This window comes from Pseudophryne corroboree, chromosome 3 (assembly GCF_028390025.1).
Source record: "Pseudophryne corroboree isolate aPseCor3 chromosome 3, aPseCor3.hap2, whole genome shotgun sequence".
Lineage (NCBI taxonomy): Eukaryota > Metazoa > Chordata > Amphibia > Anura > Myobatrachidae > Pseudophryne > Pseudophryne corroboree.
In genome coordinates this window covers 465,849,492-465,871,828 of record NC_086446.1, presented here as the reverse complement: position 1 = coordinate 465,871,828, position 22,337 = coordinate 465,849,492, and the positions used below count along the sequence as shown (strand labels likewise).

Genomic DNA, 22,337 nt, shown 5'->3' with positions numbered 1-22,337 from the left:
TTGTAATAGGGGTACTTTGACTATCACCTGCTGAGCGTACAGCTTGTGAATGGCTTCCAACACCCTCTCCCTTTCGGAAGAGACGGTTGGTAAGGCAGACTTCAGGAAACGATGAGGAGGATCCGTCTCTAATTCCAACCTGTACCCCTGAGATATTATCTGCAGGATCCAGGGGTCTACCTGCGAGTGAGCCCACTGCGCGCTGTAATTTTTGAGACGGCCCCCCACTGTCCCCGAGTCCGCTTGAGAGGCCCCAGCGTCATGCTGAGGTTTTTGCAGGAGCCGGGGAGGGCTTCTGTTCCTGGGAAGGAGCTGCCTGTTGGTGTCTCTTCCCTCTTCCTCTGCCTCGTGGCAGGTACGACAAGCCCTTTGCTCTCTTATTTTTGTAGGAGCGAAAAGGCTGCGGTTGAAAAGTCGGTGCCTTTCTCTGTTGGGGAGTGACTTGAGGTAAAAAAGTGGATTTCCCGGCAGTAGCCGTGGCCACCAAGTCTGATAGACCAACTCCAAATAACTCCTCCCCTTTATACGGCAAAACCTCCATGTGACGTTTTGAATCCGCATCGCCTGTCCACTGTCGTGTCCATAAGGCTCTTCTGGCTGAAATGGACATAGCACTCACCCGAGATGCCAGTGTGCAAATATCCCTCTGTGCATCACGCATATAGATAAATGCATCCTTTATTTGTTCTAACGACAGTAAAACATTGTCCCTATCTAGGGTATCAATATTTTCAATCAGGGATTCTGACCAAACTACTCCAGCACTGCACATCCAGGCAGTTGCTATAGCTGGTCGTAGTATAACACCTGCATGTGTGTATATATTCTTTTGAATAACTTCCATCTTTCTATCTGATGGATCCTTAAGTGCGGCCGTCTCAGGAGAGGGTAACGCCACTTGTTTGGATAAGTGTGTGAGCGCCTTGTCCACCTTAGGGGGTGTTTCCCAGCGCGCCCTAACCTCTGGCGGGAAAGGGTATAATGCCAATAACTTTTTTGAAATTATCAACTTTTTATCAGGAGCAACCCACGCTTCATCACACACGTCATTTAATTCTTCTGATTCAGGAAAAACTGTTTGTAGTTTTTTCACACCATACATAATACCCTGTTTTACGGTATCTGTAGTATCAGTTAAATGTAACGTCTCCTTCATTGCCAAAATCATATAACGTGTGGCCCTACTGGAAAATACGTTTGAATTTCTACCGTCGTCACTGGAATCAGTGCCCGTGTCTGGGTCTGTGTCGACCGACTGAGGCAAAGGGCGTTTTACAGCCCCTGACGGTGTTTGAGGCGCCTGGACAGGCATTAATTGATTGTCCGGCCGCCTCATGTCCTCCACTGACTGTTTAAGGGAAGATAAACCATCACGTAATTCCACAAATAAAGGCATCCATTCTGGTGTCGACCCCCTGGGGGGTGACATCTGCATATTTGGCAATTGCTCCGCCTCCACACCAATATCGTCCTCATACATGTCGACACCACGTACCGACACACACCGCAAACTCACAGGGAATGCTCTAATGAAGACAGGACCCACTAGCCCTTTTGGGGAGACAGAGGGAGAGTCTGCCAGCACACACCACAAAGCGCTATATATACAAGGGATATCCTTATATTAAGTGCTCCCTTATAGCTGCTTTAATATATATATATATAGCCATTAATGCGCCCCCCCTCTCTGTTTTACCCTGTTTCTGTAGTGCAGTGCAGGGGAGAGACCTGGGAGCCGTTCTGACCAGCGGAGCTGTGACAGAAAATGGCGCCGTGTGCTGAGGAGATAGGCCCCGCCCCTTTTTCGGCGGGTTCTTCTCCCGCTATTTTTCCAGTCAGGCAGGGGTTAAATATCTCCATATAGCCCCTATGGGCTATATGTGAGGTATTTTTAGCCTTGTATAAGGTTTATATTTGCCTCTCAGAGCGCCCCCCCCCAGCGCTCTGCACCCTCAGTGACTGCCCAGTGAAGTGTGCTGAGAGGAAAATGGCGCACAGCTGCAGTGCTGTGCGCTACCTTATGAAGACTGAGGAGTCTTCAGCCGCCGGTTTCCGGACCTCTTCACGCTTCAGCATCTGCAAGGGGGTCGGCGGCGCGGCTCCGGGACCGGACTCCACGGCTGGGCCTGTGTTCGATCCCTCTGGAGCTAATGGTGTCCAGTAGCCAAGCAGCAAATCCACTCTGCATGCAGGTGAGTTTACTACTTTCCCCCTAAGTCCCACGTTGCAGTGATCCTGTTGCCAGCAGGACTCACTGTAAAGAAAAAAACCTAAACTAAACTTTCTCTAAGCAGCTCTTTAGGAGAGCCACCTAGATTGCACCCTTCTCGTTCGGGCACAAAATCTAACTGGAGTCTGGAGGAGGGTCATGGGGGGAGGAGCCAGTGCACACCACCTGACCTAGTAAAGCTTTACTTTTTTGTGCCCTGTCTCCTGCGGAGCCGCTACCCCCCCATGGTCCTTTCAGGAACCCCAGCATCCACTTAGGACGATAGAGAAATATAGAAAAGCAGAAGATGCCTGTCTATATTTCAAATCCGGTTTATGACCATATCTTAAAATATGACATGCTTGCTGTGATTCTGATAATGTATGAGCCTTTTAGGGCGGTATCCTATTAGCAGCGCTACTTTACCGCTGCTAATAGGATCGCCAGGGGCCGATGCCGGGATCCATTCATTGGCACCCAAAGCATAATCCCCTGATAAGCAGCCCCCGAAGCCGCAATTACACATCCCATGTGTTTGCTTGCGATCGCGGGTCCAATTTTGGGCAATCAAAACAGCCTATAATTGGATACCGCAATAATGCCCACCGGTCATTAATCGTGATATCCAGCCGTTTTAAGAGGCCAAAACTGCATCAGGGCTAATAGGATACCACCCTTAATCTTTTCTCTCTTTTTTTTACTTCACAAGTACCCCTTTTTTCTAGTTCAAAACAATAAGTGTAAAAACATTGTAAAAGTCTATCCCTGTAATTATTAGAACATAACATAGCTTTAAAAATTAGCATATGTAGACTATAGTTTTATTATTATTTTCTTTCATTAATTTGTAAGATGTGAGAAATATATCTGTACAATTCATTGTATTCTTACATAATTGTTTTATAAAATCGAATTTAGCATATTTCCTGCATTTATCTAATAGCAAATAAGAATTTACTTACCGATAATTTTATTTCTCATAGTCCGTAGTGGATGCTGGGAACTCCGAAAGGACCATGGGGAATAGCGGCTCCGCAGGAGACTGGGCACAAAAGTAAAAGCTTTAGGACTACCTGGTGTGCACTGGCTCCTCCCCCTATGACCCTCCTCCAAGCCTCAGTTAGGATACTGTGCCCGGACGAGCGTACACAATAAGGAAGGATTTTGAATCCCGGGTAAGACTCATACCAGCCACACCAATCACACCGTACAACTTGTGACCTGAACCCAGTTAACAGCATGATAACAGAGGAGCCTCTGAAAAGATAGCTCACAACAATAATAACCCGATTTTTGTAACAATAACTATGTACAAGTATTGCAGACAATCCGCACTTGGGATGGGCGCCCAGCATCCACTACGGACTATGAGAAATAGAATTATCGGTAAGTAAATTCTTATTTTCTCTGACGTCCTAGTGGATGCTGGGAACTCCGAAAGGACCATGGGGATTATACCAAAGCTCCCAAACGGGCGGGAGAGTGCGGATGACTCTGCAGCACCGAATGAGAGAACTCCAGGTCCTCCTCAGCCAGGGTATCAAATTTGTAGAATTTAGCAAACGTGTTTGCCCCTGACCAAGTAGCTGCTCGGCAAAGTTGTAAAGCTGAGACCCCTCGGGCAGCCGCCCAAGATGAGCCCACTTTCCGTGTGGAATGGGCTTTTACAGATTTTGGCTGTGGCAGGCCTGCCACAGAATGTGCAAGCTGAATTGTACTACAAATCCAACGAGCAATAGTCTGCTTAGAAGCAGGAGCACCCAGCTTGTTGGGTGCATACAGGATAAACAGCGAGTCAGATTTTCTGACTCCAGCCGTCCTGGAAACATATATTTTCAGGGCCCTGACTACATCCAGCAACTTGGAATCCTCCAAGTCCCTAGTAGCCGCAGGTACCACAATAGGCTGGTTTAAGTGAAACGCTGAAACCACCTTAGGGAGAAATTGAGGACGAGTCCTCAATTCTGCCCTGTCCTTATGAAAGATTAGGTAAGGGCTTTTATAGGATAAAGCCGCCAATTCTGAGACACGCCTGGCTGAAGCCAGGGCTAACAGCATTACCACTTTTCATGTGAGATATTTTAAGTCCACAGTGGTGAGTGGTTCAAACCAATGTGATTTTAGGAACCCCAAAACTACATTGAGATCCCAAGGTGCCACTGGAGGCACAAAAGGAGGCTGTATATGCAGTACCCCCTTGACAAACGTCTGAACTTCAGGAACTGAAGCTAGTTCTTTCTGGAAGAATATCGACAGGGCCGAAATTTGAACCTTAATGGACCCTAATTTTAGGCCCATAGACAGTCCTGTTTGCAGGAAATGCAGGAAACGACCCAGTTGAAATTCCTCTGTAGGGGCCTTCCTGGCCTCACACCACGCAACATATTTACGCCAAATACGGTGATAATGTTGCACAGTTACATCCTTCCTGGCTTTGATCAGGGTAGGGATGACTTCATCCGGAATGCCTTTTTCCTTCAGGATCCGGCGTTCAACCGCCATGCCGTCAAACGCAGCCGCGGTAAGTATTGGAACAGACAGGGTCCCTGCTGGAGCAGGTCCTTTCTTAGAGGTAGAGGCCACGGGTCCTCCGTGAGCATCTCTTGAAGTTCCGGGTACCAAGTCCTTCTTGGCCAATCCGGAGCCATGAGTATAGTCCTTACTCCACTCCTTCTTATGATTCTCAGTACCTTGGGTATGAGAGGCAGAGGAGGGAACACATACACTGACTGGTACACCCACGGTGTTACCAGAGCGTCCACAGCTATTGCCTGAGGGTCCCTTGACCTGGCGCAATATCTGTCCAGTTTTTTGTTGAGGCGGGACACCATCATGTCCACCTTTGGTTTTTCCCAACGGTTCACAATCATGTGGAAGACTTCTGGGTGAAGTCCCCACTCCCCCGGGTGGAGGTCGTGTCTGCTGAGGAAGTCTGCTTCCCAGTTGTCCACTCCCGGAATGAACACTGCTGACAGTGCTATCACATGATTTTCCGCCCAGCGAAGAATCCTTGCAACTTCCGTCATTGCCCTCCTGCTTCTTGTGCCGCCCTGTCTGTTTACGTGGGCGACTGCCGTGATGTTGTCCGACTGGATCAACACCGGCTGACCCTGAAGCAGAGGCCTTGCCTGACTTAGGGCATTGTAAATGGCCCTTAGTTCCAGGATATTTATGTGAAGTGACGTTTCCATGCTTGACCACAAGCCCTGGAAATTTCTTCCCTGTGTGACTGCTCCCCAGCCTCTCAGGCTGGCATCCGTGGTCACCAGGACCCAGTCCTGAATGCCGAATCTGCGGCCCTCTAGAAGATGAGCACTCTGCAACCACCACAGGAGAGACACCCTTGTCCTTGGAGACAGGGTTATCCGCTGATGCATTTGAAGATGCGATCCGGACCATTTGTCCAGCAGATCCCACTGAAAAGTTCTTGCGTGGAATCTGCCGAATGGAATCGCTTCGTAAGAAGCCACCATTTTTCCCAGGACCCTTGTGCATTGATGCACTGACACTTGGCCTGGTTTTAGGAGGTTCCTGACTAGGTCGGATAACTCCCTGGCTTTCTCCTCCGGGAGAAACACCTTTTTCTGGACTGTGTCCAGAATCATCCCTAGGAACAGCAGACGTGTCGTCGGAATCAGCTGCGATTTTGGAATATTTAGAATCCACCCGTGCTGTCGTAGTACTACTTGAGATAGTGCTACTCCGACCTCTAACTGTTCTCTGGACCTTGCCCTTATCAGGAGATCGTCCAAGTAAGGGATAATTAAGACGCCTTTTCTTCGAAGAAGAATCATCATTTCGGCCATTACCTTGGTAAAGACCCGGGGTGCCGTGGACAATCCAAACGGCAGCGTCTGAAACTGATAGTGACAGTTCTGTACCACAAACCTGAGGTACCCTTGGTGAGAAGGGCAAATTGGGACATGGAGGTAAGCATCCTTGATGTCCAGAGACACCATATAGTCCCCTTCTTCCAGGTTCGCTATCACTGCTCTGAGTGACTCCATCTTGAATTTGAACCTTTGAATGTAAGTGTTCAAGGATTTCAGATTTAAAATAGGTCTCACCGAGCCGTCCGGCTTCGGTACCACAAACAGCGTGGAATAATACCCCTTTCCCTGTTGTAGGAGGGGTACCTTGATTATCACCTGCTGGGAATACAGCTTGTGAATGGCTTCCAATACCGCCTCCCTGTCGGAGGGAGACGTTGGTAAAGCAGACTTCAGGAACCGGCGAGGGGGAGACGTCTCGAATTCCAATTTGTACCCCTGAGATACTACCTGCAGGATCCAGGGGTCCACTTGCGAGTGAGCCCACTGCGCGCTGAAATTTTTGAGACGGGCCCCCACCGTGCCTGAGTCCGCTTGTAAGGCCCCAGCGTCATGCTGAGGACTTGGCAGAAGCGGGGGAGGGCTTCTGTTCCTGGGAAGAGGCTGCCTGCTGCAGTCTTTTTCCCCTTCCTCTGCCCCGGGGCAGATATGAGTGGCCTTTTGCCCGCTTGCCCTTATGGGGACGAAAGGACTGAGCCTGAAAAGACGGTGTCTTTTTCTGCTGAGAGGTGACCTGGGGTAAAAAGGTGGATTTCCCAGCCGTTGCCGTGGTCACCAGGTCCGATAGACCGACCCCAAATAACTCCTCCCCTTTATACGGCAATACTTCCATATGCCGTTTGGAATCCGCATCACCTGACCACTGTCGCGTCCATAACCCTCTTCTGGCAGAAATGGACAGCGCACTTACTCTTGATGCCAGAGTACAAATATCCCTCTGTGCATCTCGCATATATAGAAATGCATCCTTTAAATGCTCTATAGTCAATAATATATTGTCCCTGTCCAGGGTATCAATATTTTCAGTCAGGGAATCCGACCAAGCCACCCCAGCACTGCACATCCAGGCTGAGGCGATTGCTGGTCGCAGTATAATACCAGTATGTGTGTATATACTTTTTAGGATATTTTCCAGCTTCCTATCAGCTGGTTCCTTGAGGGCGGCCGTATCAGGAGACGGTAACGCCACTTGTTTTGATAAGCGTGTGAGCGCCTTATCTACCCTAGGGGGTGTTTCCCAACGCGCCCTAACCTCTGGCGGGAAAGGGTATAATGCCAATAATTTTTTAGAAATTAGCAGTTTTTTATCGGGGGAAACCCACGCTTCATCACACACCTCATTTAATTCATCTGATTCAGGAAAAACTACGGGTAGTTTTTTCACACCCCACATAATACCCTTTTTTGTGGTACTTGTAGTATCAGAAATGTTCAAAACCTCCTTCATTGCCGTGATCATGTAACGTGTGGCCCTACTGGAAAATACGTTTGTTTCCTCACCGTCGACACTGGAGTCAGTGTCCGTGTCTGGGTCTGTGTCGACCATCTGAGGTAACGGGCGCTTTAGAGCCCCTGACGGTGTTTGAGACGCCTGTACAGGTAATAACTGATTTGCCGGCTGTCTCATGTCGTCAACAGTCTTTTGTAAAGTGCTGACACTATCACGTAATTCCTTCCATAAGACCATCCAGTCAGGTGTCGACTCCCTAGGGGGTGACATCACTATTACAGGCAATCTGCTCCGCCTCCATACCAATTTCCTCCTCATACATGTCGACACAACGTACCGACACACAGCACACACACACAGGGAATGCTCTGATAGAGGACAGGACCCCACTAGCCCTTTGGGGAGACAGAGGGAGAGTTTGCCAGCACACACCAGAGCGCTATATATATACAGGGATAACCTTATATAAGTGTTTTTCCCTTATATAGCTGCTGTATAGATTTATCTGCCAAATTAGTGCCCCCCCTCTCTTGTTTTACCCTGTTTCTGTAGTGCAGGACTGCAGGGGAGAGTCAGGGAGCTTCCCTCCAACGGAGCTGTGAGGGAAAATGGCGCCAGTGTGCTGAGGAGATAGGCTCCGCCCCCTTCTCGGCGGCCTTTCTCCCGCTTTTTTAAGGAAAAATTGGCAGGGGTTAAATGCATCCATATAGCCCAGGAGCTATATGTGATGTATTTTTTGCCATCTAAGGTGTTTTTATTGCGTCTCAGGGCGCCCCCCCCCCAGCGCCCTGCACCCTCAGTGACCGGAGTGTGAAGTGTGCTGAGAGCAATGGCGCACAGCTGCGGTGCTGTGCGCTACCTTATTGAAGACAGGACGTCTTCTGCCGCCGATTTTCCGGACCTCTTCAGTCTTCTGGCTCTGTAAGGGGGCCGGCGGCGCGGCTCTGGGACCCATCCATGGCTGGGCCTGTGATCGTCCCTCTGGAGCTAATGTCCAGTAGCCTAAGAAGCCCAATCCACTCTGCACGCAGGTGAGTTCGCTTCTTCTCCCCTTAGTCCCTCGGTGCAGTGAACCTGTTGCCAGCAGGATTCACTGAAAATAAAAAACCTATACTTAAACTTTTCACTAAGCAGCTCAGGAGAGCCCCTAGTGTGCACCCTTCTCGTTCGGACACAAAAATCTAACTGAGGCTTGGAGGAGGGTCATAGGGGGAGGAGCCAGTGCACACCAGGTAGTCCTAAAGCTTTTACTTTTGTGCCCAGTCTCCTGCGAAGCCGCTATTCCTCATGGTCCTTTCGGAGTTCCCAGCATCCACTAGGACGTCAGAGAAATTATATTTATTATAAATGTTTTGTTTTTCAATTGTTGGAAGAACAAGTAATGCAAGTGAGCAATTTCGTGAAAATTTGTAAAAATGCCCCAAATGTGACATTGTAAAAAAATCTGTACCTCTTTTGGAGTTTTCAACATAGGTTGACACATTAAATAATAGCTCTTTCTCATAGGTTTTCATGAAAAATAAGACACTCGTAATTTGGAGTAAAGGGAAATTATCAACTAAAAGTTTATTTTACAAAACTGTGGTGGACTTGGCTTGTCCTATATGTGACAACTACATTTTATGATATTGGGCCTGATTCAGAGCTGTACACTATTGCACAGCTGCAAGGAAGTGGCTGTGCAATACCATACAGCTCATATGCAAATGCCGCAACAGGCATCTGGAGTAAATAGACGTCTCCTAAATGCTTCCGTGATCTGCTGGTGTGTCTCTGCGTGACCATTGTTCATCTAATACCTCTTTCAGACCACCAGCTTGTAACTCGTGTCACGGTCCGGCGGGTCGGGTTCCGGGACCAGTGGTACTTACCTGTCCGGACGCTCTGGCGCGGTCCCTCCGGTGGGGGTGCGGGCTGCTGGCGAGGGGGACGACTTGCTGGCATGTCTGGGAGGAGAGGACCCAGAGGCAGCAGCAAACGTTTGTGCAGCTTCCAGCTGCAGAGGTTCGCGATGGGCGTCGCCGCCTTGGAAGGGTCAGCTAATCTAAAACACTCAGTCACCTGCAAGGTTTGCAAAACCAATGGGAAACAGTCTGCAGGTATAAATCTAGGGATTTCTGGGTAAGCAAATTGCCAGTGCAACGTCTCTCACACAGCCTTGTGTGTGCTAGTTCCCTGTGCTCTACAGCATTGTTTCTAAAGCATCCTGTTTCCGGAGTTCTCATCTGGATCGCTGGATCTACACCCGGTTATTTCTCCTCGCATGCTGACCTCTCCGAGTCACCATCTCTCTCAGCGAGTCTCAGTAACCCCAGTCTACAGTCTTCCTATCCGGGTTTCCGCCCGACGTTCGTCCACAGACGTACAGGTCCTGCCGACGCAACCGCTCTAACAGGTAAACCGCTAGGGCACCCGTGGAACCTCCTTAGAAGATCTATGAAAAAAACCTTCATTCAGCCTGCTCGGCTAATCCTGCCTAAAGTCACCGATACCAAACCGCAATTCCGGATTCACAAAACCCAGTCCCCGTGACACTCGGGTTACTGCACATGAGTGCGCAGTAACCCGGGTTGCTGTGCGGTCTGAAAGGGCCCAGAGGAAATATCCCGGGTAGTGACCAAGGTTAAATACGGCTTCAAGCCAGGTCGCTGTGCGGTGTGAACAGGTTGCCGGGTCGATACAACCCTTTTCCCATTCACACTGTATGGACGGGCAGCGCTTGGAGATCATCTGATAACCATCGGGTTAGCGTACAAGTCTGAATTAGACCTATTGTGTTGGGTATAATGGATAATTGTTTACTTATATACTTAAAAAATAAGTCTAGCTAGGCATATTACATGAATCTTTTTTTTTACACCCTTGTATAAGTTTTAACAAAAATTGATATGTTAAAACTTGTACAAATGTGAGAATGGAATGGCCCTAATAGGCTGTCAGGGGGTGTCCAGGTAAAACAATTACTGAGAACCTCTAAGCTACAGAGTATTATTTAATGTGGATGCTATTATAACTAATATATAGATAACTGGACATTTATGCTGTAAGGATCATAAAATGATGGGGGAGGGGTGATGGGAGCAATGTGAGCAGTAGGGGGCAGTGAATGGTGCAGGAGCAGTGAAGCAGTAGCGAGACAGTGTGCATGGTGGGGGGGGGGGGGTTGATGGGGCAGTGAGCTGTGATGGGAGCAATGTGAGCAGCAGGGGGTCAGTGAGGGGTGGGAGAGCAGTGGAACAGTTATACGAGCAGTAAGGTGTGAAGTGTAGTGAGCTGAGGGGGGGGGGGGGGGGCGCAATAAGGTGTGAGGGGGAACGTGTGAGCTAGGGGGGCAGTGAGGTGTGAGGAGAGCAGCCAGAGCTGTGGAAGGGGGGAGGGCAGCAAGATATTGAGAGAGCTATGAAAGGGGTAATGACACACACACACAGTATATACAGTATGTTACTTCTATTTCTTTCTTTTTTTCTGTAAACATATATAGGCATGTTTCCTCGTTTTACAAGGTAATTGAGACAGATATTAGGCCATAACTGGTAGTTCCTCAGTAATAGTCTTTAGTAATAGGATTGCAGCCTTACTTCATTACTGGTTAGAGTTATGTCACCAGGTAATTTAGAAATATATTGTTTTAGTTTTATACTCTTGATGTGTTTTACCAAAAGTAGATAAGATCATATAAACATAACCATATTACCTTGTGTGTTCATTTCTGTCATAGCGTAGTAATATAACGGTTTTATCAGAATATTTAGATCCTCTGTATATAATGATGGCACAGAATTCTAGCTGAGCAGATGTGTACAACCTGTATCTAAATAAAGTAGTGGACCAGGGGTTCCTCTTCCTCTATAGTAGTGGACCAGGGGTTCCTCTTCCGCAGCACATTAACGCGCTGCGGAATATGTGCACGCTATATAAATAACTGGTAATACAGAAAATAAATAATTAATAGCATTTCAGTAGCACGAACATCGTGCTGATTGGTGATGGAAGGCGCTATCCACCAGTCAGAGTGCTGACAGCCATTCACTGTATGGAAGCATGTGGAGAGATGGCATGGACACTCCAGAGGGCTAGTTATGATTTTTATTTACTTATTCCGTAAATGGGTGGGTAGAGTCCCCAGTGATTTGCTTTGTCCATGATGCTGTTAAGACAGCCCTGAAGCAACAGACTGGAACACCTTTCTGGACAAAATCCCCTGTGATGTTAACTGATTCCACAGCTACCACAATGCGGAACAAACACTTCCTTCCCTCAAGGCACATGGCTCACACTTCCATGAGAGACGATTCCCGATACTGGACAGTGAGGCACCAATTCAAGTCTGGTTTGGAGAAGTAAAGTGTTCACCTTTCAGAACATACTGTAGAATATAAACCCTGCTGGACTAAGCCCCAAAATGAAGATGGGCTAATCTGATTTCTATAACTATCAGGGGGACTGTTGATAAATGCGGTTTCGGAGGAGGTTTTGCGTGTGACTACAAATTCTGTATTGTTATTAATATACTATCAGACTTAAATGTAACAAAATGGTGATCCGCTTTTTATGACAATACAATGATAAAATAGGAACAAACCTGCAATCAGGTACTCTTTCTTGCCAGCAGTCTCCAGAGTCACCCCACACACTGCAGACGAAGTAGCTGTGAAGATGTATTGTATGTCCTCAGCAGGTCCCTTGAACATCTACAAAGACAGAAATAGAGACATTATTAGTGGTTGAGAACGTTTTCATGTCACGATCCAAACCAGTAGAGAATGTGCAGGATTACTTCTGATTTTGTTGTCAATGGAATTCTGAACTGACTTTGATAAGTGGACCTGCCTAATATTTAATAAAGAATGTTATCACACAGCGCTCTGACTTCATGCCATTCTAATACCTTAAATAATAATCTACTAAATCCAAAAAAAGAGTTTCATTCCTGCAGTTTATTTTGTCCCATTTACACTCTTTCTTTTCTAATGATGCCAAGACTTTATCACCGCCAAGTGCACTAAGCTTAGCTCTGCAGGTATAAACTAGGATCTACATTCTTTACACTTAGTATGTATGTATTTATGTTGCCTTAAATAGTACATAATGCATTACAAGTTTCTGCCAAAGTCTAATAAGTAGTCACAGGAAAGGTGGTTTTATTGTAACTGCTGCCGCTTCACAAACTCTATTCTATACCTACTGCCATTTGCCAATGCTCACTACATTTGCCACCCATGAGTATGCATTGGGCCTGATTAGGAGTCTCATACGTCGCTGATGCTCCGTGACTTGAGCGATTTTTTTTGGCTGCTGCACATGTGACCAAGTCTCTACAAAGTCGCACAGCTTACACACAGAGGTTCATCTGTGATACATCAGAAATGTGCTTGGCTTTCCTGTGTGGCGACATGTAGGTGGCTATTCAGATGCACAGGCATGGTTAGTCTTATGGGCGTGTTGCCGAAGTGGTCTCATGCGCAAAATCGCTTACACTGGAGGCCATACTCTGATGGACATTTTGCACCTAGCTTGGGGCAGGTGCAAGTTTCCATGGTGTGACCAATGGTTGCGTTTAAACATGCACAAAGCGGTTTTTGAGATGCTAAAAGTGGGTGTCTCAGTCCTTGCACAGATGCATGCCTGCACACCAGGGGAGGGGCTTGTAGCAGTATTTGCATATCATTTTCTGGGGAATACGTACAAAGTCTTGGAGAGAGCAAAAGTACCAGCCAATTTAGCAGTGATTGGTTAGTTGTTTATTTTTCTCCACTTTATCACTCTCCAAGGCTTAGTACATGTCCCCATATATATATGAACATCATCTAACACTTACTGAATCTCTCTACTTCCTATTCACATCTATGTCCTTCAAGCTTATCTAACACAGCAGTCTCTCTTCTGAAAACAGTCACATTCCATCAGATTCTTTCCCAGCTTTCTTCCATCAATAAATAACTCAGTGGAGTCATCTCTATGCTATTGTTTTATTCTGCTTTTGCTAAAAAAAACAAAATTCCTGACTATGAATTGCTTGTTTTGTTCTGTATTCATATTGGAGGTGCTTAATAATATATTTTACAGACAGCAGTGAAAAACATTAGCTATACACAAAAAAAAGCACAAACTTCTGTTATTTCTGTCTTTAAATTAGAAATGAGCAGTTCAATTTTCAACACACCCAAACTTTAAGGTTTCGAGTCAAACAGAGTCACAGCGAGTGTTTTTGATAGCATGTAAGTCCCTCCCTTGTGATTGAAGGTGCCATTTCACACTGGAAATAACTAGAAATTAATGTTATTGAAGTTAATATTACTGTACTTTATGATAAACAGTTTTAAAGGATTCCAAACCCAAAACAGAAACTGAATTAAAACACTTGAGGGTGGTTTTTGCCCTATATACGAGAGTGGATCATTAAGACCTCTCACGCATGTCATGTTCTCTATTCCATTTAATTTCCCGCCAGGCCAGAGCAGGTAGACCACTGCTTCCCCTCATGGCCATTAGACTGCGCCTCATATCAGTCATACTGTCCCAACACCAGTTGTAAGATGGTGGGGCTGGCGAAAACTGGTGTTGGGACAGTATGACTGATGTGAGGCACAGTCTAATGGCTGAGAGGGGAAGCAGTGGTCTACCTACTCTGGCCTGGTGGGAAATTAGAATGAAAAAGAGAATACGGAGGTCCTGTTACCTTACTTATTAAACCACCCTTGTGTATATGTGTATATGTGTACACACACACACACACACACACACACACACACACACACACACACACACATAGGCTTAAAACCTAGCACAATAAGCAAAACATGAAGGTCTGAGCAAACAGACTACAAACATAACTACTGATAAATTCAAGATAATAAAGTATCTGAGTTCAACATATGGCTGCTACTCCCATGTTGTGTAATAGAACTAAATGTGTATATTTTCTGGTATGCAGAGTTGTAGACATCTTGAGGTTGCGACTGCCCCATCCGATCACTTGTTTTCATAACAATTATCAGTGTGCACTTGCACCAGCCCTATCCATGGTGATCATATGTAAACCACGTACGCACAACTCTGCATGGCCTAAAGTTCCATCAGTGTGCCCTCGCTGATCTTAGTCTAGATGAGAACAGCCAGACACACTCCTCCTGAAGCAGGCAAGGACGCGCTCAGCTTGTGTACGATTCTTCATCTCATGTAGTTGCATGCACTTGGTTCTGGCACATGCACAGGGCGAAAACATGCAAGATATACGGACTCTCTATCAACTCTGCTTCAGCCCCAAAGTGATTAGTGACGTGCAAAGATTACATTTGTCTACATACCTTAATCTGCTTGATTTCATACTGAATTCTTTTGATAGGATTCCCATAGACATCACTTCCACTGTCCACCTCTTTACCCACAATGGCCTTGGCTCTTATCACTGCATGGAAAGAGTGGAATAGATTTAATATTAGCTTTGCATACACGTGAGTACAGAAGCCTTTATGAGAAAGTTATAAAACAGTAAGTTGAGTATCCTTATCACTATCACAAAGTCAATGAGACACCAGGGACAATTACTAGTATCTCTGTGACTTGATAGTTAGCCAGCATTTAAGGACTTATAGAACATAGGACCTGATTCAGCTTCAGTTGCAGTTTTGCTAATATAGCAAAACTGCTATCAATCACATGCTGGGGGCCGCCCCGCACAGGGCAAGCTGATGGCGGACAGCAATGCAATCGCAATTCAATTGCGATCTAATCGCTAAATAAGTGAAACCCCCCCTGCCTCTACAACTTGGCTGCAAAGGCAGTCGGCCGCCGCCATATTCCTGTTTGCCGAGGCCGCGCATGACGTCACACAGCCACCCGAACCTGCCATTTCCAATGCCACGCCCCGTTACGCCAACGCGCCTCCTGCCCAACGCCGCTTCCCGGCCCAGACCGCCTCGCGAAGGCCTCTGCCTGTCAATCAGTCAGAGGCATTCGCATTAGCAAGATACAATCGAATCTCTCTGCATGCGCACGCGCAGTACAGCTCCTGCATATGAACACTGGGCATAAACTTGTCAGTATGCAATCACATCGCTGATGCGATCCATACTGAAAAGGTAGTGTACATATTTTGGACCCAAATTCAGATCCCGATTCAAGTGGGCAGAATGACGCAATTTACTGATGTTTGGTACTTTGCACAAGCACCGGTCCCAGACTGCGCGTACAGGTCCTGCGTCGTTGGATGCACTAAGGCTGCAGACATCAAGTGATTGACAGTCTGCAGCCATTTGGAGGTAGCAATGGCTGCCGTTTCCCAAAACGGAGGTGTGTCATCTTCGTTTTAGGGAAGTACGGAGGCCAGGATCTTCGTCCGAAGACAGATTTCCTGGCCTCTTGGTCAGAGCTGCGGCGGCCATCTTGCATGACCCCATGAGTCACGCAGCGGGCCGGTGGTGTTGCAGGTGATCCAATGTTGTGTTCTAGGACGCTGCATGGATCACTAATGCAAGCAGGAAGCATCTGCTTACACCAGACACCTCCTGCTGCATTAACATATCAGAGCAGCGATACTCAGTCCAGCCACATCTGAATTAGGCCCTTTGTACTTACAGTATATGACTAGTCCAGCTATGTCACATAACTCTAATTCAGAAAACTACCGCACACACCTCACGAAAAAAAAAAAAAAAAAGCTTTACCTAACGTAAAACAGGAGTTACACACAAATCTCTTTGAGTACTCGGAAATTCGATATACAGTATGCTAGATGTAAAGCAGGGACATACGGTTATTCAAGGTGTCTAAATAAGAGAATAAACCTGTGAGATAAATGGTAAACTGTACGGGGTGGTAATCTGTGGACAGTAATGGGCGGTGGTGTGGAATGATGGCTGTGGGTAGCAGAGAGATCCAGCTCTTTTCCTCTCATGTGCTGCTGAATCATTAGACAAAAATGCATCCAAATTCTGAGAGGATTTGTTGGAAACAGAGAAGCTTTGTGGAGGGAACTGCTAGTCTGCACTTTCCAAGCCAAAACCAAAGCAACAGAGCCAAGAGTTAGTGCAAAACGCGTGATGGAAGAGAGTAGAATCAGAGAAGGAAGGAGGGGGGGAGGGGAGGGGGAAATAAACAGGGATAGATACAATTCTATGATAGTGGAGAAGAAAATTAATGATAGAGAACTATAGAGACCAAAAAAACTGGATCTTTGTATATAAAGGCCATAAATTTTGCAGGCCGCAGTTGCCATTTTCTGCATTGTTCTCATTAGCAGTTCACAGACATCATTGAGTGTTTTCAGTTCTCATGCCTAAAATATATGGCCTCTTTTCAGAAGCACGAGACAGACACAGATTGGATTAAGATGTGCAGGCGTATGAAGCTGCAATTAAACCACAGCAAAAAAATAAGTAACAGATTGTAAAGCAGGAGGCAGAATTCAGATACTATTTATACAAAGTCTGTACCTAAATGGCTAATTATACGACACAAAATGTGCCATGTGCACAATTCTATCCCAAAAATGAAGATCAGCTACTCTACATTCCATACAATATGATGGACTATAAATGAATACCCAGGCAGAATAAATCAATAGCCTACATATAAAAAGTGTTTTCTTTTTTTATAGTAACTGTTTTTCCTATGCCTTTGGGTGATTATACACTTAATACTCCTTCACACCTGCATGCTACCTTTCATCCACTAAAGAACCTGAAAACAACATAGGAAAATAGGATGAATGGCTTCTTCTGGGATCATTCCCACCACTGTGTTCTAAAATATGTTAACACAGCCTTTAACAAAGTCTATTTCATTTACATTGACATGTGCTACTAGTACAACAGAATGTTTTGGCAAAGTGCTCTAAAATTGCATGGAAAACACATTATAAAAACATCAATAGAACATGTCAAGTCAAAAGCATGTATTTATATTCATGTACTTTCCCAATTGCCCAGCACATATATGTGAACAAGCAGGGCGCTTCAACATACAGTATGAGCTGTCCCGTGTGTAGATGTTCAAGCCCCCTCCCCTCTGAAAATATGGTGCATGCGTAGAAAGTAACAAAAACTCTGGTACAGTCCTAGCTACCTTTTGCGCATGCACTATATTTCAGACTAAATCACTGGTAATGTGATTTAAAGCAGTTTATACTGAGCTTCACAGGCTCTTACTAGTTAACACTATTGGTCTAGAAAAGGGATGCGGAACCTTCGGCCCTCCAGCTGTTGTTGAACTACACATCCCAGCATACCCTCCAAAAGTTTTAGCATGGCCAAATAGCAAAACTGTAGCAAGGCATGCTGGTATGTGTAGTTCAACAACAGCTGGAGGGCCAAAGGTTCCCCATCCCTGGTCTAGAACATGGGTATTTAATATGCAGTTCTCCAGCAGCTGTGGCACTACACATCCCATCATGCCCTGCCAGTTTTACCATACCCTATTAGCAAAATGGTGTCAGGGCATGCGTAGTTCCACAGCAGTTGAAGGGCTACATGTTGAATACCTCTGGTCTCGAAAATGCTACATGCATCAGAAAAGACTGAACATGGTGCTGTATAAGGGATAAATGCCGTTTAATTTATGAATATATATATATATATATATATATATATATATATATATATAACATTTTTATTTATTTTTTGCAAAATCATGCAATAACAATTGGTGGCATCTTGAACCAAACACTAAGCAGTCATATCAAGTATCAAGCCTGGGAATTGATCAAAACTTGGAGAGAGGTAAAGCAGAGACAGGTAAAGTACCAACCGATCAGCTTCTGTCATTTTTCCAGCACAGTCTGTAACATGACAATTTGAAGCTTATTGATTTGTACACGATCTCTACTTTATCTCTCTCCAAGGCTTGATACATATCCCCCACACAGTGGCTGTTATCTCTAAGTACTCCTTCTTATAAGGAACGCGTTCCAGCCTGGTAGGATGACAGTGGTGCTTGCTGAAGGCGCATTTTATTGATATAGGGGTCTATTTACTAAGCCTTGGATGGAGATAAAGTCGCTGGAGATAAAGTACCAGCCAATCAGCTCCTAACTGTCATTTTTCAAACACAGCCTGTCACATGGCAGTTAGGAGCCGATTGGCTGGTACTTTATCTCCAGCGACTTTATCTCCATCCAAGGCTTAATAAATAGACCCCTTAGGTTTCTAGTGACCTCTAACAATGCTTCCCACTAAGCTCTGTATGTGCAGAGAGGGGAGAATCAATTATGGGGGGTAATTCAGATCTGATCGCTGTTGTCAGACGTGACTGGCTCCTCCGGCAACACATTTTCGTAACTGAGTCTGGTAGGAGGAGCATAGAGGTAGGAGCCAGCGCACACTATCAAATTCTTAAAGTTCCCAAGGCTCCTAGTGGACCCATCTATTCCCCATGGTACTAAATGGATTCCCAGCATCCCCTAGGACGTAAGAGAAAAAATATTTCAGAAGCTTAATATCTTCCCTTACATCTGATTATAGCAGGCTAATGACCCGAATAGCTATAAATAGAATAACTTCCACAAAACAGCACTTGTGTGTCCAACTGTAACCCACATATGGAACTCAGTGGTTTAAGTTATTAGTTACCAGCAGGTCACCATACCTTATCAAGCTGGAGTCCAGAGCAGGTAGGCAGGTCTCCTATTTGGCTTGTATTTCAAATTGTATGTCCCAATGGGTGTGGATTGTTTTGTTGACCCAAGTGTTGTCGACCTAAAGACCGGATACCATCCCAATAATGGGGATCATTCCGAGTTGATTGCTCGCAACTTTTTGTAGCGCTGCGATCAGGTTAAATCTCGGCAAAACTGCGCATGCATATGCACCACAATGCGCAGGTGCATCGTACGGGTACAATGAGGATCAGTGCTGGGCGATGGATTTAACGAAGAATCCATTCGCACAGCCGATCGCAAGGTGACTGACAGAAAGAGGGCATTTATGGGTGTCAACTGACAGTTTTCTGGGAGTGTTTGCAAAAACGCAGGAGTGTCCAAGCGTTTGCAGGGCGGGTGTCTGACCTCAATTCCGGGACCAAAAAGACTGAAGTGATCGCAGCGGCTGAGTAAGTCCAGTGCTACTCAGAAACTGCAAAAAACTTTTTTGTGACGTTGGCTGCAACAGCGTTCGCAAAGCGAAAATACACTTCCCCATAGGCGGCGACTATCTGATCGCAGCGCTGCAAAAAGTTGCTAGCGAGCGATAAACTCGGAATGACCCCCAATGCTGGATGTGTATCATACCCTCCAACATGACCCGCCCCACTAAGTACAAAATGCTCTGTTTCTAGACTTCCCTCTTAATTTATTATTGCCATCACCTGTGAAGAAACAGCTTTCTTATCATTTAACTAGTTCAACACAGGTGATGGAAATCATAAATTAAGAGGGAAGTCCAGAAACAGAGCATTTTGTACCTAGTGGGGCGGGTCATGTTGGAGGGTCTGTTTTGTATCTCTATTACGTACAAAATAGCTGTTAAACAATCTATATGAATGAAATCCAGTCAGTGTTTCCCACGTGAAATCTCTAGAACATAGGTCTGCAAACTCGTTCCTCATTACCCCACACAGTGCATGTTTTGAAGGTAACCCAGCAGGTGCACAGGTGTATTAATTACTCACGGACACATTTTTAAAGGTCCGCAGGTGGAGTTAATTATTTCACTTGTGATTCTGTGAGGAGACCTGCAAAACATGCACTGTGTGGGGTAATGAGGACTGAGTTTGCAGACCTATGCTCGAGAAACCATCATAGTAGGTTCCTAGGACGCTTGTAAAATATATTTGATTTGGTGGTGTGGTGACACCTATGGAAAGTGTTGAGCTGGACTAGAACGATGTGTACCCAGCCAACCCATCAGCAAGTGCATATATGGATAACGCTAATGCCATATTGGAGTATATTGGTACACGTGTCTTCCTATAATCAGGGAAAGGTTCAGTGTTATCCTAAATATCTAAAGAGATAGTTTAATCAAGCCAATTGCAGCCTCAGTACAGACTTATCCATAAATTGAATGCCCTACACTGTAGGGCATTCAATTTATGGATAAGTCTGTACTGAGGCTGCAATTGGCTTGATTAAACTATCTCTTTGGATATTTAGGATAACACTTAACCTTTCCCTGATGAAGACATATAATTCTAACAGTGGGGAAAATATACCAGAGGGACATATATAGGTGAGGTTCAGATTGCAGTATTTACAGCAAATATTTTATTTTCTCTCCTTTAAATCCATTTAACAATTTAATTCTGAATTTATATCCAAAGCTATTTATTTCTGCAGCTAAGGTATACTGTTCTGAATAAAGTAAGAAATAACAAGTAACTGTGTACCTGAACATGCCACACTGCAATTCAAGGGGTGCAAATATATACATTTGTTTGCCTGCAGGGTAAATACTGTCTGCTTCTGCATGTAGCCCACAAATGCTGGTCAGCTTTATATTTACACTGCAATTTAGATTTGAGTTTCAACACGACCCTCTAATCTCTCTGCATATTTTAAATCTGACCAACCTGCAGTGCAACCAAGTGTTACCAAGGTGCAGTTATTTGATCTTTTTGCTTTATTCCTAAATCAGAATCAGGCCCTTAGACTCTTGCAGGGAAGTGCAGCTGAGCACACGGTAGTGTCTAGTTACCCTTCATGGAGAGGACCTTTCCCATAAGCCCCTGGGTCCATGTCACTAACTATTTGGAATAGTAACCTGTGGCGAGCGGAGCGAGACACCGAGCCCGCGAGGGTACAATGGTGCATAGATAAAACAAAATAACCTCAAACAAATGGAGAATGGATAAAACATTAAGGTGCTGTAAGGGTGGAAGTTTTCTTCTGCCCTCTCATGCTGTCATTTCCAGGTCCTGATCACGATGGGAACATAGGGGCTAATTCAGACTGGATCACTGCAGCGGCAGCCATCGCAGTCTGAATTTTTTCGTGGAGTGTGCACATGCAGTGCCCGCACTGCGCGTGCGCACCCCTGGAGCCCAGTGAGATGCTATCAGCATCTCTGGTCTGCAATCGCCTCTGCCTCATTGACAGGCAGAGGCGGTCGCGGGGCAGGAGGGGGCGTGCCAACGGCGTTAGAACACCATCAGCGGGGCGTGGTCCGGACAACGGAGGCGAGTCCGGACTGTTGGGGGGGGGGGCGGGCCGCGGTGGCTACGTGACATCAAACGCAGCCGCTACGACCCGGGACGTGGCCAGTAGCTCTGCTGGCAGGGAGCACTTGTCAGGTACAAAACCATTGCCGCCGTGCGATGCTTTTGTACCTGTGCAGGGGGGCTAGGGCCTCACATGTGGGGCGGACTAGCCCTGTGCTGGGCATCCCCGGCTTGTCACAGAAACTGATCGTAGATGTGCTAAATTTAGGAAAATGCTGTTTGTTGGAGGAAAATTTAGACTGTCCAGGCTGCACTCTGTGTCCAGTGTTCCAGTGCCTACCGTAGGACTCAGAAAAACAGAAAACTCAAAACAGTCTCGATTTTGTCAGTGAGTAGCCCTCCTACATCAGGCCGCAGAGAATCAGGCCGAGACATCCTTAAGCCTGGGGTATTAGAACACTACAGTATGCTCCTGTGGGACCAGCCACTCCTTCGTGAATATAGTGTTCCGGCTTCAACTTGATGGCGCTTAAAAATGCCCAGAAACATTGGTGCATACATCAAAAAGAATCTCATGATGGCCAACCCCAAACCTACTACCCATCCTCCTTCCACCAAACCCTGCTTGCTCCGCCTCCCTCTCAGAATCCTCGTATTGCAATGTAATACACATCTTGATCCTAAAAATAGTTTGGGGGGAATCACTGTGATAAGGTTCCTGAGCACTGGCACCTTCTGGCTTCATGTAGAAAAATTG

The 22,337-nt window shown here is 46.0% G+C and overlaps 1 protein-coding gene across 1 annotated transcript in view; it reads right to left on the bottom strand.

Moving 5' to 3' along the window:
- Window positions 1–22,337, bottom strand: part of TIMP2 (TIMP metallopeptidase inhibitor 2) — a 54,781-nt gene that overhangs the window by 11,483 nt on the left and 20,961 nt on the right. Inside the window, exons 2-3 of the mRNA XM_063960720.1 lie at window positions 14,797–14,897; window positions 12,072–12,180 (exon numbers count right to left, since the gene is read on the bottom strand). Coding sequence (XP_063816790.1) covers window positions 12,072–12,180; window positions 14,797–14,897 — 210 coding nt within the window. The remainder of the gene's footprint in view (window positions 1–12,071; window positions 12,181–14,796; window positions 14,898–22,337) is intronic.